General features: G+C 36.8%; 1 protein-coding gene across 2 annotated transcripts; it reads left to right on the forward strand.

The window, feature by feature from the left end:
* The first annotated feature begins 165 nt into the window (after positions 1 to 165).
* On the forward strand, positions 166 to 10,335 carry LOC139960355 (ER lumen protein-retaining receptor 2). 2 transcript variants are annotated; one of them, XM_071958668.1, is made up of 5 exons: positions 166 to 344; positions 1,052 to 1,311; positions 1,834 to 2,086; positions 4,847 to 4,933; positions 9,443 to 10,335. In XM_071958668.1, exons 1-4 carry the CDS (start codon positions 254 to 256, stop codon positions 4,906 to 4,908), a joined length of 666 nt encoding a protein of 221 aa, XP_071814769.1. In that variant the 5' UTR covers positions 166 to 253; the 3' UTR covers positions 4,909 to 4,933; positions 9,443 to 10,335. The 2 variants fall into 2 exon arrangements, with proteins under 2 accessions (XP_071814769.1, XP_071814770.1); XM_071958669.1 differs by lacking the exon at positions 4,847 to 4,933 and having other exon boundaries at positions 167 to 344.
* The last annotated feature ends 4,578 nt before the right edge of the window (positions 10,336 to 14,913 follow it).

Here is a 14,913-nt window from a genome sequence, read left to right on the forward strand (position 1 = left end):
AACCCAATAAATGTTCTTACCTGAAATTACACATATCTGCACTTAGTTAGCTTATTCGAGACCCTAAAATGGCCACTCGTTATAACTTGCTAGAAATGCAGGGTCAGCGGTTTTACTTGATGTTTATTCATGAGGTAATGTATTATTCATTTAGCAACACGTCAGATAAATTTTGCTGTAAGCAAGCTCGCCACGTAGATTACAGGTTGTGGAAAGACGCATCAGTGTTCCTACCAAAAGAGCTGCATATATCATGAATCTTTTTCGTCTCATCGGGGATTTATCCCATCTTTTAGCCATCATTATATTGGTATGGAAAATATGGAAAACTAAATCCTGTGCTGGTAAGAAAACTTGTTTTTTACTGTCAGTAAAACTTCCTTGCAGTCTACATGCTGCAGACGTTATGGTTGTTGCAACCTAACATATTGTGTTGTACTACATATTGTAACCTTAGGTTAGGTCCAACCTTTACTTTATTACTGTATTTCTGCTTTATATGAAACGTTTGGAACTTAGTGTAAGAACCGAGAAACCACTAAAATATTTAGACGTAACTTACGTGTATGACAATGATAACACAGCAGGCATAACGTCCGTGGCTATGGACTGGTTATCAATATCACTATCGGTAATTAATATGAGGTTACACTGTTGTGCTAATATACATGTATACACGTATTCATATGTTACTTAAGCCTAGGATAAGTTAGGCTAGGGAAGAACCAATATTTCCAAGTAATACTATATAACATAAGCTTAACTGAGGAAATTATGACAAACACAAAGTGATTGGAAGTTTTTTATCAGGCAGATGGTACCAACAATCATTATATTACTAGGCCTATTGAGCTTTTTGGGACATAGCCTATGATTTATGAAGAAAATACACCACTTAATGCTGAAAAGCAAGTTTCAGCAAGATTTGCACACATCAAACTAAAGTTAGTCCAAGATCTGTGAATGCATACAAGAAATTTCTCTTAAACAAATGTATACTTATATTTACTATGATACGTAAAGTAACTTTGCATTTCTCGTTTACTTTCAGGCATCTCTGGGAAGAGTCAGGTTCTTTTTGCTTTGGTCTTCACAACACGATATGTGGATCTCTTTATCAGCTTTATATCTGTTTATAACAGTGTCATGAAAGTAGTGTACATCCTGTGTGCTTACATTACCGTATACTTGATCTACATCAGATTTAAAGCTACGTATGACAGCAACCATGACACATTCCGAATGGAGTTTCTGGTTGTCCCTGTTGGAGGTCTCGCATTTCTCGTTAATCATGACTTTACCCCATTGGAAGTAAGACTTGTTACAAGCATATTTTTTATTTCAATTTACTCTTAACAGTAGGATGAGCCAACACACTGTTGTGCAAGTAATTTTAAGTTTAAGTTGGAGTTAAGACAATGATGGCACAATTTACTGTGCGTTCTTACATTGTTTTAACAGAACAATAAAAAATTATAATCAAAATGACCGATCCCGCTGGAGCTAGCTGTTCAGGAATGATTGTTAAATTGAATACCTTGTTTTTGATATCCGGGGGGCTGTAGACAAAAGTTTATCAGAAAATACATGAACAACAGTAGGATTTTAAACCTTGAGCAAAACAGAAAGGGTAATTACAGCACAAGTGATTTTGTTGAGCCCTTTTCTTCTGTCTGTGCTGGTGGATTAAACTTTTAAAGTGAGTTTTTAATTCATCTAGAGATTGATCAAGTTCTAATATTGATTTGAACAGGGAGCCAAGTAAAACTCATAGGCTATCTCAATGTATGCTTCCCAATCTGCTAAAGTTACTTGTATCTTTTGTTTTTCCAGATCTTGTGGACCTTCTCAATTTATCTGGAATCAATAGCCATCCTACCACAGCTCTTTATGATCAGCAAGACTGGAGAGGCAGAGACCATCACGAGTCATTATCTATTTGCCCTGGGTGCCTACCGTGCTCTCTACCTTGTCAACTGGGTCTACCGTTTCTACTTTGAAGGATTCTTTGATCTGATCGCCATCGTAGCAGGTGTAGTCCAGACCATACTGTATTGTGACTTCTTTTACTTGTACATCACAAAAGGTACGTCCATTAAAAAAGATACTGCACAAGGTAACAGCTCTTTCCATTAAAAGAAAACAAAAACAAAGAAAGTCAAACAAAATTCTTCACTTTGGTTTGAAAAGATGGAACTGAGTGCTGTTGCTTGCCAGTTATGGGTTTCGATTACAATTGTTAACCTATGCAGTTGTGATGGTGTGTGTATTTTTGTATGTTTGTCTTTGAGAGAGAGATAGATGCCTCTGTTGTTAACACAATGTTAACAACATTGTGTTGTTAACATTGTTAACAATGTCCCCCATAATAATTTCAAGAAGCCTATTGTTTCTATTAGGCAAAGGTCATTTCAGGTCAAAATAGTTAACATTGTAAACATGGTATCCTTAAAAAAGAGGGACTTTAATGCGTCTCAGCTCTCAAGTTTCGGTAAGAGAAAGCCTATTGTTTTATAGTGGCGGTAAAATGTCAGCAGAGGTTAGACTGTGGCAACTTTCTAAACACAATATTGCAAGTACAAAAACTTGGATGGATCTCACACCTGATGTGTAGCTGTCCCATATGAAGAAGATGAACATTTTTGTATATAATGGAGTTAAGTTCATCGTAGGTCAACAGATTGATGTAAATACAGTACACACAAAACACACAAAAAAGAATCCTCAAAGTATATCTGATCTCAAAAGAAAATCACTATATCAATGTGACCCAATTGCATTTTGCATAAATTTCTGTTTGTGTTGATATCTTTTTTGTTCTTGTATTTCTGTGTTTTTATCTTGTATGTTGACCTGCTTAGTACACATGACATTGTACACGAAATCTTGGATTTTGCAGAGCTTGACATTTAGAAAAAAACCTAAATATGTTCTCCTGTTGTAGTGTATGTACATCAAAATAGAGCAGGGAGAGAAGTGAATCTTATGGACCTACCTTGGTATAGATTAAAACTGAACGAGTGTAAAGGTGTGGTTCTGGTGGATGAACCGTCATTTGTCAGAAAATCTTGCTTTTCAGCTAAGCTACTGCTTTAATACCAGTTTTAAGCTAACCACCACTTTTGATTTGACTTGTACAATCATATCACTTTGTACTATGTGGTGGGTGATATACTACAGTAGGACAAGTTAATTATTATTACTATTTTGTGTAAACAACTAGTTGTCTGCTGGTTGGCCTGCAAAGCTGAATTTGGATTGTCCAAACAGAAATTTAGAGCGTTAATACTATTTCCTAATTTGTTTTCTACTGGAAGAAATGAAAACCCACTGGCGATTAGCCAGTGAATAGCCTGAATTTCAAGGCCCGATGTACACTTCATTATAGTCATGCATGACAAACCATGGCTGTTTTTATTACTTTATCTGTATTAGGAAAATAGACTTGACTTTCCAAGATAGTTGTCTCTACATAAAGCTACAGTACATCGTAGTATTGACTGAGAGTACTGTTTTTGTACATAATGTTCTTAAAATTAGAATTGTTGAAACTGTCCTGGGTGTTTGGTAACAATTAGCAACAACCAATATCCTGTATGTTTCTGTAGGAAGTAAAGAAACACCTTTTTTGTGGCTCCAGTTCATTGTTTCCGCCAAGTTTTGAACAATAAATCAACAGATCCATTAGATTTAAATTTTGTGTTAATGTGTTGAGGTTGTGAGAGTAGGATACAGGGAGAGAGAAGGAGAGCGGGGGGTTGGGGCCTTGGGGAGGGGGAGGAGTTAGTGGACATTGGCTATAGGGAAGCCATTGCACTACTGCTAAGTGTGTTCTGTGCTGATTAGCAAAGTTTATATAGGGATGCCTTAAGTATAGTTAGAGTACACAGTTATTATCCTTTTGTAAAACATTTTGCTTTATTAGTACTGATAGCTTGCTTAGTCAGAGATGATGGAGCTGAATGCAATGTGGAGAGTTGAAATAGTATGTGATAGAAGCATCTCCTTCATCTCATTCTTTCGCTCTTGGCTCCAGTGTGCTGTTAGCTTACTACAGTATCAACGATAATAAGTTTCAACTAAGGCAGGTTACCATACAGTACTGATAGCAGCTCTATGTAAATTTTGACTAGTCCACGTCACTGTTGGTTATTTGCTTTAGTATCTTTCCAAATTTTACTGGTATAGTACAGTACAGTAGGTACTTCTAGAACTGCATTGTAATGAAGCTACAGTAGAAGGGAAATATTGTAAGAAAAATGTAGTGGCCATTCACTAAATTTCATCCCTACAGTAGACCTTTTTCATTTAGTCTGCCTTTCTACTAATCCTCCCTTTTTTGACCCCCCCCCCTTTTTTTTTTGTATCTGATGAACAATGTAGGGTTATTAAAACGCACAATTACTAAATACAATTTTTACAGTATATCCCATTGTAAAGCAGGACTACTGACTAAAACCTTCAGTAAGCCCTTGAATGACGGCTTGAAGCCCCTGGATGCAGCATCTGGATATGTATCAAATTACTCCAAATCCTATTTTTCCACCTTGTCGAAATCGGTGGCATGACCTGACAAACAACCAACTAGTCAACCATTTTTGTTCTATTCTTAACCTTCTACCTACTAATACTGGACATACACTATAAACCTAGCCAAATTTTACTAAATACGTAGGTACTCAGAGAGAATTGCAGGTGTACTCCTTAGTCCTTACCCAGTGAAATTAATAATGAGAAAGGTTACTGAGCACTGCACACTCTCTTTGTACATTAATTAGCACATGCAGTAGCAAACGATACCATCAGTCTGTCTGTAACACACCGGTGAGTTTCTCTTTGCCTTCAGATTTTATTATCCTGGCATCTGAAAAATCATACCAAGTGGAAATGCCTGATGTGTCTATCTGAATTCTAGTCCAGACCAATTTTTACTGTAAGTGAAACGAAAAAAAAAATATATACATACAAAACTTTTCGAATGCATTATTCTCAGAAAATTGGTTCCTTACTGGTGTTAACAGACTTTCCTACATATATATATATATATACATATATATATGTAGAGCTGTCATTCATGGTATATCTGTCAGCATGACCAATGATGACATAGATTGCAGTAGTTTGCCTAATATTGGGTGATTGGTTGACATCTGGTACTGTAGAAATATTTACAAATGTATGCATAATGATTTAGAAGTGGTGGTTACTGTATGTTTGCACAATGGCCTACATCTGAACACACTCTACTGACAGGCTGTGTGACAAAAAGAATTCTTTTGTTTCTGTTAAAATACTAAACGTACTGTAGGTACCAACAACTTGCAATCCATTATTACTGTTCTTTTCAGAGCTGTAAGTTGGAAATTAAAAAAAAACAGCATATATTATATCTCTGCATTTCTCTCAGCAGTTGGTCAATAAATACCACAGCAGTTAAGTAAACAAGTAAATGGATGAAATAAAATTCTTCAAACAGTAACATCACAAAATCATTTAGTAAGAAGTGCTAATAACTTGGTGACAAAATCATGTGTTATGTAGACGGTGTTTTAGTTTGAACCGTAAGCTTGAGTAATTGATACACAGTATGTCAGTGTACAGTGTATACTTGTTGCAGTTACTCTCTCTAGTGTACAATACTAGCCCTGGTTTCATAGACAACTTTAGAAGAGCAATAACATTTTCATAATCATCATCATCGGCAGGAAAGGTATCATCTCAGGATGGTCTTCCATCTTATTTGAGTTAAATGATGTGAAATTTGTAAGTTAGGTACGTAGGAGGATGAACCTTCAAATGAAAGATTAATTTATGAACTACTGTAACTTAATCCCCCCTTCTTTTTTTTTGTGCTTAACTTTGCTCAAAAACCTTGCTGAAGGTTCCTTATCATTCAGATTAATCTCAGACCATTGTAGAATGTTTGTTAACTTTTGATACTAAAAACATCTCTGAGGGTTACAAGTGCCTTGACCATTACATTTGACTTTGTGCATACTGTCGCATTTGATCCATGATACCGATGACTTTTGTCATTGTTGGTTGTTGTTTGTACGGTTTAAATGTGCCTCTTGTTTTTGTGCTTTGCTGTGCCTGTCTTGTGCAGTGTGCTCTGCTGTACAGTAGTTATATAGACTAAATCAGTCACTATGACCATCTCTGTTCTTTGCTTGGCTCTGCACTCCAATCTGCAATTTATTAAGAGTACAGTATTTGTGTACTCCAGTGTAACCTTATCCCTGTACCCATTCCTGATATAATATCCCCCTGTCTGACTGTACCTTGTGAATATTAAACTTCCGGTAACACCACAGTACTGTCAGTAAACTTTACAGTTTGTTACATGTTACTAAATCTGAGGGCCTGTGCAACAGCACATGCTGTACATGTATAATACTTAAGCATACAATAGAAAATCACTAACATGTTAGCACAGCTCTCCCTTTTACCCACTTTCTTACCTTCCACCCTCCTTTTTGGTTACAATGCAGAAGGTTCCCTAGCCTTTGCAATTGTGCTGGCATGTCTGTGTCTGTGTCTGTATCAATGCGTGTGTGTAAAGTCCTTTCCAGTGAATTAAACGGTTGATGCTTTGTCAACATGATAACTGATTCCTGGTACCTTTCTTTATACGTTGCCACATTAGTCAATAGATAACCCTCTTCATTTTGGTGTGCACAAGTTCATTTATATTAACATACCAGTGTGGCTTACCACACTATGAATATGTTTAGACATAGTAACGACTAAACATTTACGTTTCTTGCTTTTCTTTCTTTCGGAATCTACCATTCAGAATATGAATAAACATGAGTAATGAGTGCTATCTTGATCATCTAGTTCTACCTTTGGTTCTGTAGGACCTTACTACCCTGTACTGTATGATTGAGTGAGTTGTAGGCATACTGTAGGTTATACACCTACCAACATAACTTATAGTAGATATTTTAATCAGCCCAACTTACAATACAGTATAAACTTTCTGCGATCAGAGTGATGTGCATATAAAGTTGTACAGTATATATTTGTGGATATTGTTGCGTTCTGTTGTTGAAGAGGTCATTGGAGGGTTTTATGGTTGTTAGATTTAAAAGTCTAACAACTATGTTGTCATGATAACACCCACCTTTGTTTTCTAAAGAGAGATGTTCATGACATTAGCTGTATGTATACTGAGTCCTATTTGTGCTCAAGTGTAGAATCTATGTCATTTAGCAATAAAGTACCTGTAAGATTCCTCCAATGTAGTTTTTGGTAGAGATTAACTGTAAAGTCAGGTCAACATACTGTACAGTAGGTCATAAAGCAAATACTGTGTAGTGCAGTACTGTATGGTATGTAGAACCCATTTTTGGGAACAAAGGCAGTTTTGTCTGGTGGTGAAACACAAAATGAGGGCGATAACACATATTCTGTGTAAATCTTAAATGTCTGCCTTGGATGACTTTGTTAAATGTTGTGACTAAGAAAATAACTTTCTAAAGACAATTATAATCATTTACTGGAGCCTTACTGTAGTTTTCTACTGTGAAGTAGTCTTGATAGAAAATTGTTCCTTTGTGCTGTTAAGAAATGCTCATAATTAATATTATAGCCATGCAGCAACTAACTCTGGTGGCTTCACACAAACAGAGTAAAAACACCATATATATGCACAGTAATATCAGCATGGTATTAATTCAAATTCATACCAGATAGAATGATGTAGTCACAGTTAGTGCATTCATTATCACATTCCCATAAGACATTGTACCGTAGTGTGGTTTACATGAGTAAACTATGATGATGCAGTCAGTTTGAAATTAATCTACTAAGACCGTGGGAATGGAGTAGGAGTAGCAGCTTAACTAATTGTATAGATATTACACTATTCACTGTTCTGCCATGTTTGTGTAGTTTTCTGGTCATGTACAGTACACTACCTACTGTAGGTATGGTGTTATTTGCTTTACAGTAGAAAGAGTACACCTATGTTTTGCTTCAAGGCTTACTGACTGTCCAATATCTGGATGGGATATTGCAACAAGCTCACAAAAACCATTGAATTAACATTGAATATACATTAAATTCGTTCATTCTGGCATCCAGGGATTGGTACAGTTGCATGAAAACAGTAAATATTATCTTAGCAGTCCTGTACAATTAATTACCAGTTGTCTGTTGATGAAGGGGCTTTAATGTGGTCTCATTCTGACTGTATATATAATCTGACACTTTATGGGAGGTTAATGTTGAACTATTGCCTCTTAATGTGGTAATAATGGTTTATCAGTACTGTTTTCTTGGTACTTTGTTGTCATTAAAAAAAACTTCAATGAACCATAGGAATCCTGATTACCATAATACTTTTAACCAATGCCATTGATGTCTATTACATTGCACGTGCTGCCTTCGGTCTCTTGTACATGCTGCTCTTTGCTACACTGCCCTCTTGCCCTTCTCCTCACTACATTTGCTTCATTCGTAATTCGTTACATGCTGGTATATTGTAGCTCTGCTTCTCCTTCTTTCTTGTGTACCTCGGTGCAACCTCTTACTGTAGTCATCAACCACATCTTTCTCCTAGCCAAGTACTTGAGCAGTACTGTATGTGTATGATATATGTATAATGTACTTTGCAATTTTTTTTTTTTCGATTGTTACTTTCGTTGCATTGCAGTTTTATACAACTTTGATTAATCATTAACATTCAATGCGCAAAGAACCTTTGGGATTGCAACAGGACTCAAACCAGGGTTACTGTACAGTTTCTTCTACTTTACCAAATGATCTGTATCCATTAGTCGGTGGCATTCCCTACTGTATGTCAACATTTCTTAGGGTGGAGGATAGTGTTATGAAATGTCTGGTTTTGCTTTGCCAAATGCTATGCAAAAGTGGTCAAATTGATGTACAGTATGCAGACAAGTGCAAAAAATGTAAAACAGTTTTGTGCAGAGGAACCATACTGTAGCCTTCAAAACTGCTCCAAATACATGATATTTATATTCCCTGGTGGGTGACTGTTAGAAGCCACAGTACCTTTGCATACTCTATAACAATGTACATACTGTACAAGCAGGGATCTCACACCCCCACCCCACCCACCACCCCACACATTGGGATTGCCACCAACGAACGGATGTATAGCTCAACTATTATACATGAGGTTATGCTCAAAGGAATGTATTTGTAATCCTGATCCTGGTTGCTGCTTCGAATCCCATTCTCAGCAAAAATGTCTTTATTCTTTTCAATTTTCTTTTTGTAAATGTCCCTGTCAGTTTTCTATTGTTCATTAAGTTACAACCGTTTGTACCGCACAGCACAGCATGACTATCTCTGGCCTGTTTTCCTTCAAATTCCACAAAACTGTCTCATATTTTTTAAAGTTGCCAGCTGTTGTTGATTGCATTTAACCTTCTCTTTCTTTCTCCCTTCTCTTTCTTTCCTTCTCCGATAGTTCTGAGAGGCAAGAGCCTGTCCTTACCTGCCTGAGGATCTGATGTGTCACACAGAGAAAGACAGCTCAGCTCAGCTGACAAAACAAGATACAGCATTGGCCTTGGCTATTGCATTAGCGAAAAAAGTAATATTTCTTCAGTGTTCTTTTATATATGTGAAGCATCTAGTTTGCATTTTTTTTTTTCACTTCTTGGTATTAAATCTCTTTGAGACGGTGCAAACCCTTGCCTCATAGCTTTTTTTTCTCCTGAAAATACTGTTTTCATGATGTACTTGGTAAAGTCACATCGAAATAAGGTTGTGTTGTCATATATCATATTTTCTAATGCTAAGCTGAAACAGAATATGTCAGGTCCAGTAATAATGCTGCCATTTTGAGGTACAATTTCCTAGCTTCTTCAAAAGTTGTTGGAGTGCTCCATCTTTCTTGTTAGGAAATTTGTGATGATTTTGTTCTGTAATTTGCAAAGTGACAACGAGAATGGACAATGTGAAGTTTGTGAGTGAATACAGTATATCAGAAGGAAATACTGCAGCAATTATTCTTCAGTTGTGTGAACGGTAACTTATTGTATCGACGAACCAAGATTTGTTCATCATCGTTGTAATGTGTCTCGTACCACACTGTCAGCCTGCAATGTTAATGTAACAGATTATGTCATACAATACCTGAGACGGTAACCAGCAGTTTTTCAAGACGAGGGACCAGAAGATTACTCCTTCCTCATTGACTTCAAATAAAGGAAATAGTCCTTGACATTTCATGACATTTATTGGCCGCACCAAATATTAATATGCCAGTATCGATAGTGTTAGCTTCCAACAAGAAGAGTGTATCCAACATGACTTAATGTATGGTATTTTTGTGGATTGAGAATAACTGAAAATAAAGTAACTTTAAAAAAATAGGTTTCCTTGGTACAGCTTCCGTAACCTTTAAGCCAAATTTCTGAATCTGTATAGTCCCATTAAGATAGATTGCCATTGATTGGTAATATTAAAGAGGTAAGGTACAAAGAAGTGAATGTTTCTGAATGGCAAGTGATGGCAAGTGATGGCAATTGATGGCAAGTGGGTAGTGTAAGAGGCTTCCTATTTTATTCTATATTTCTGATGACCACAAATGGTAGCAGAAAATAGGCTCATCTGTAGATGAAAAAAAAATGACTTAGATCTATGTAGAATAAAACTCAATCACATTTCCCTGGATGATTGCGTGTCATGATTTTGAAGAAGAAAAAGAGAAAATCAGTGTTTTAGTTTGATTCAAAGAGAACACCGAGATCCATGCCAAAAAATGTCTTTATGAAGGAGAGAAGAGCTGGTCTGTTTTCCATTGACATTGATTTTGTGAAGGAAAGTGGCATATTGAAAGACAACATTACGTACGTTATTATTTATCTTAAGCTGTGTAAAAGAATGTTGTATCGTGTTTGAGAAGATCTTACCAACAATGTAAGAAATATTTCATCCCTGTCGGAGATTGGGGATTCCTTTCATCCCGACCTGGATCCATTTGCTTAAGTGAAAGTTGTTAGCTTTTGATTGAAAAGATGCTGTAGAATTTTTTTCAACTATGCTAGATACAGTCCATAAATGGGATGCAGGTCTGTTACAGTCTGTGATTTCAGGGTGGATATTAAAAGCATTTATCCAAAAACTTTTGTCTTCTACAAAGTTTAAAGTTTCTCTCTTCCAGTACCAGACAAACCTGTGCTGTAGTGTTAGTTGCATGTGTGCACTATAAAACTTCTGCATGGTATATGCTGTACCCCTGAGCTAACATTCTATCTATTTAGTGGTGTGGGGGGGGGGGCATTAAGTTATTCACAGGTGTCTAACAAGAAATTCCAGTGAATTGATCTTTTTCCAAAGTGTATGGCAGTGCTCCTCCCATCGGAGGTTTGGTGACCAATCATAGTTTAATTTATGTAGTCTATTACCAGGTAGTGTTACTTTTCCACAAATCTTCAGTTAAGAGTTATGTTTTTTCTGTAATATATTTAATGCATTTCAAATTTTCAAAAATGTTAAAAGAATGCCGCAAAGCAAAACTGTGTTTGTTTGTAATTTTTACAATGATACGTTTGGTGAATGAACATTTTGGTGAAGGAATCCGGCTGTGGTTATATATTGAAATTGATTAAAGAGAAACTATAACTAAATGATAAACTTACTTGTCTTACTCTTACAAGGTCACATTTCAGATCTCGTATATAGGAAATATGAATGTATCTCTTTTTCTATTTTATTTAATTTTGTTTTTTTCCAAAATTATTTATGGTTGGAAATGGACAAAGTACAGTATGTCAGTGCCTTGATGCCTCTAATGTATATAAACATCTTTGAATATACGGTGCCATGATGAAGGGGGCATTGCTCGACTGGTAGAAGGTAGTGTTAGTTTTCACAAAAATCAACTGTGTGAGTTCTGTTGGCTTGGGATTCAGACATAACTACAATGAAACCACAGGAGGACACTTCATAAACCTTTTTTTGTTACAGTTTGTAAATTCATCATTGCTGACAGATTGTCTAAATTGACATCACAGGTTTGGAGAATACCAAATTCTTTACCATCTTCCTGGTCCTCGTCCTCATTTCAATAGTTTGCTAGGTTGAGTCAATGGCTGTACTTGATGACATTTCCAGTCGAAGCTCATGAATACTGAAATTAGAGAGGATCTTTTGTTCAACTTTTTGATTACTAACCGTAGAAAAAGTTTCTTACAAGAATAATTACTCCTTTTAAGTAGCTGGTCTCATGAACAGCTTTCAAGATCAAACAGTTTTAGTATCGATTGTATTCTAGTGTCATGTGGGCATATCAAGGTTGTAAACCATAAAACGTTGTCTTATATGACTCTAGGAAAAGAAAGCAAAACATCCTTTGCTGTATTTAACAATTTCACTTTATATTGTGGGAAAAATAAATAAAAGCTTGGACCACGACTGTATTTAACTGGATCTAATAAACGAAAAGTTTGTAACTTTGTATCTGCTTGTGTTTTCTTTGTGTACATACTTGACCACATCATAAGGATTTAACCAAAATTGTTTCTGTAGAATAAATTGGCAAACCTGGCTGCAATTTCAACTCTCATTACACATTGATGCTTTCTCTAGACCCCCTCCTCATTATACCCCCTTCCCCTTTATACCCCTTCCCCTTATAACCATATTCTCTCCCTACCCCTTTTCTGTTTGTCATAATTCCTTAGTGGAGTGAAAGTTTATTCTAAGAAAATAAGTAGATTTGCCGTCTTTTTGTGTTATCATGGAATGTCAATGTAATACCGTTACACTTGAAACATCTACGGACACCTGCAGTATGAACAACATTGTCCTAACCACTCCATTAGGGGTTATAAATCATGAAAATAGCTGCAACTGTTGAAAACATCCATCAATGATTTAAAATTTTACAAGCCTTTTCATGATTCTAGTTTCTAAAATTTAATTAGTTTTATTAATTAGTGAGCTAATTATACACATTGATGATGTGACTGCCTAATTTTATGTTATGTTATTCCTTTGTGTTAACAAACATTGTTTCAAGGTCATAGAACACAGGTTTGTGGCCTAAGAGCGATTTTTTAAAATAGTTTGTCGTCTTTGAAAAGAGGAACGTCACATTATTCAAATGATATATGAGGGCTTGCATTTAGGGCTAAGATAAGACATTTTGATGAGTGCAACACTCATCTTCATAGTTTGCACATATTTAATGAGTTTCCTAGATTAACCAAACCTTCAAATGTGTATATCTTGGAAACAAACGGACCTTTCCAAAAGATTTTGAATGAGAGTATCACACACAACAAATGTACTGAATATGAGACAGATTGGCTAGTTGTCCATAGTTCTTCGACCAGTGTTTTGAAACGCTTCTTTGCCATTGAACTGACCACGACATGTTTTTACAAATCCAGCAGTGCTGTCCTGTAAACATCGTAAACCATTTAATCCCCCATTTACGAATATGGTCCAGAAGGTTTTGTGCCATTTCAACACGATAGTACGCAACAGTTTTGTGTGAGTCGTCACTGCATATTTAGTCGGGGGGGGGGGGGGGGGTTAAATGCAAATGTATAGAGCTTGCGCTCTCGAGGTCTAGTAGATAGACTTCCACTACTACGATTTGACACTCAAAACGTAGGATACACTAATCTAATGTAATAGCCGGGTTAGTCTGCAACAGGGAGGAAACGTTTATCCCCAAAACAGGCTCGCCAAACCGCATGATATAGGTAACTGTCATCAGTTGTGCTCAAATAGGCTAAAAATTCAAATAGTGGTCACTGCCTTATTGATATCTGGATATAATATGGATGATCAAAGCAAATAGGAATATAATTTTGAAGTATTCTGGCTATTTTTGCATGCTCAAAGTTTTGGTCAATCAAACTGATGATGACCTTTAAATGATTAAAAGACCGCACTGGTACCACAAGTCATGCACGAAAACCAAACCACGTTACTGATCCACCCTCAACCCAGTTCCCTTACGTCATACATGGCCAACCGTATACGTCGAAACTGACTGTTTGACCATCGTCAGGTGTGTGCGAGTCCGTTAGAAAGTAAACATACTATTCAAAGAAACTTCACCCATGAAAGAACCCTGGCACTTAATTAACCAAACACTTAACCCCAGTCCCCTTGCATCGAGAATGAGTATGTCAATGTATGTCGTCCAGTTACAGAGTTGTTGACAATTGACAATTCATAATCACGTTAAAATATGAATCTAAGAGACTGACTTCGGTCAGCTTGCGGCTTTGATAAGCCAATGATGGCTTCTTCGCGAGTTCCTGCTTGCATGAGGATCTAAAATACATACAATACATGCATCATCGTCAAATGTATATCACGATTCCCTTAGAAAGGGAACAATACTACACAAGATCTCAGCCAAAAGCCCGAGAACTTCACTGACTTCCAAGTAATATTTGTACTTCTCCAGTTGTAGGCTTATCATATGCATGTACTGTTGATCAACATTGCCATTTGGTTTAACACGAGTTGTGTACCAAGAAAATTGTGTAATATACTCCTAGCTGCAGTTGCCTTTGAACAGATAAGCCAGTGACGTAGGAAGGTACTTTTGAGTGGGGGGGGGGGCTGAAGACTGATGGCCGGCCTGGGGGAGGGGTCTAAGGGGAGGGGGTGTCCCCCTCCCCTTTGGAAATTTTTTGCATTTCCAGGTGGCCTCAGATGCAATTTGGTGCAATATAGCACACTTCAACTCCCACTCCATTTTGTAAATAATTTTGCATTTTCACCTGGCCTTAGATGCAATTTGGTGCTCCAATGAGATTTTTTCTCATTTGGAAATGAAAAAGGGGTTTTCTGACTGGCGAAGCGGGGGGGGGGGGGCGGAATAATACTTCCGCCCCCCATATTTTGGGGGCTCCTACGCCCTTGAGATAAGCAAATGTTTACGTAACAAACATGTCGCCTAACAAA

Source organism: Apostichopus japonicus, chromosome 19 (assembly GCF_037975245.1).
Source record: "Apostichopus japonicus isolate 1M-3 chromosome 19, ASM3797524v1, whole genome shotgun sequence".
NCBI classification, from domain to species: Eukaryota; Metazoa; Echinodermata; class Holothuroidea; order Aspidochirotida; family Stichopodidae; genus Apostichopus; species Apostichopus japonicus.

What these genes read in the sequence shown, in the direction of transcription:
- LOC139960355 (XM_071958668.1), top strand. Translation starts at nt 254, where the DNA reads ATGAATCTTTTTCGTCTCATCGGGGATTTATCCCATCTTTTAGCCATC. An exon ending in GAAAACTAAATCCTGTGCTG is followed by an intron (nt 345 to 1,051) that starts GTAAGAAAACTT and finishes GTTTACTTTCAG; the next exon opens with GCATCTCTGGGAAGAGTCAG. An exon ending in ATGACTTTACCCCATTGGAA is followed by an intron (nt 1,312 to 1,833) that starts GTAAGACTTGTT and finishes TTGTTTTTCCAG; the next exon opens with ATCTTGTGGACCTTCTCAAT.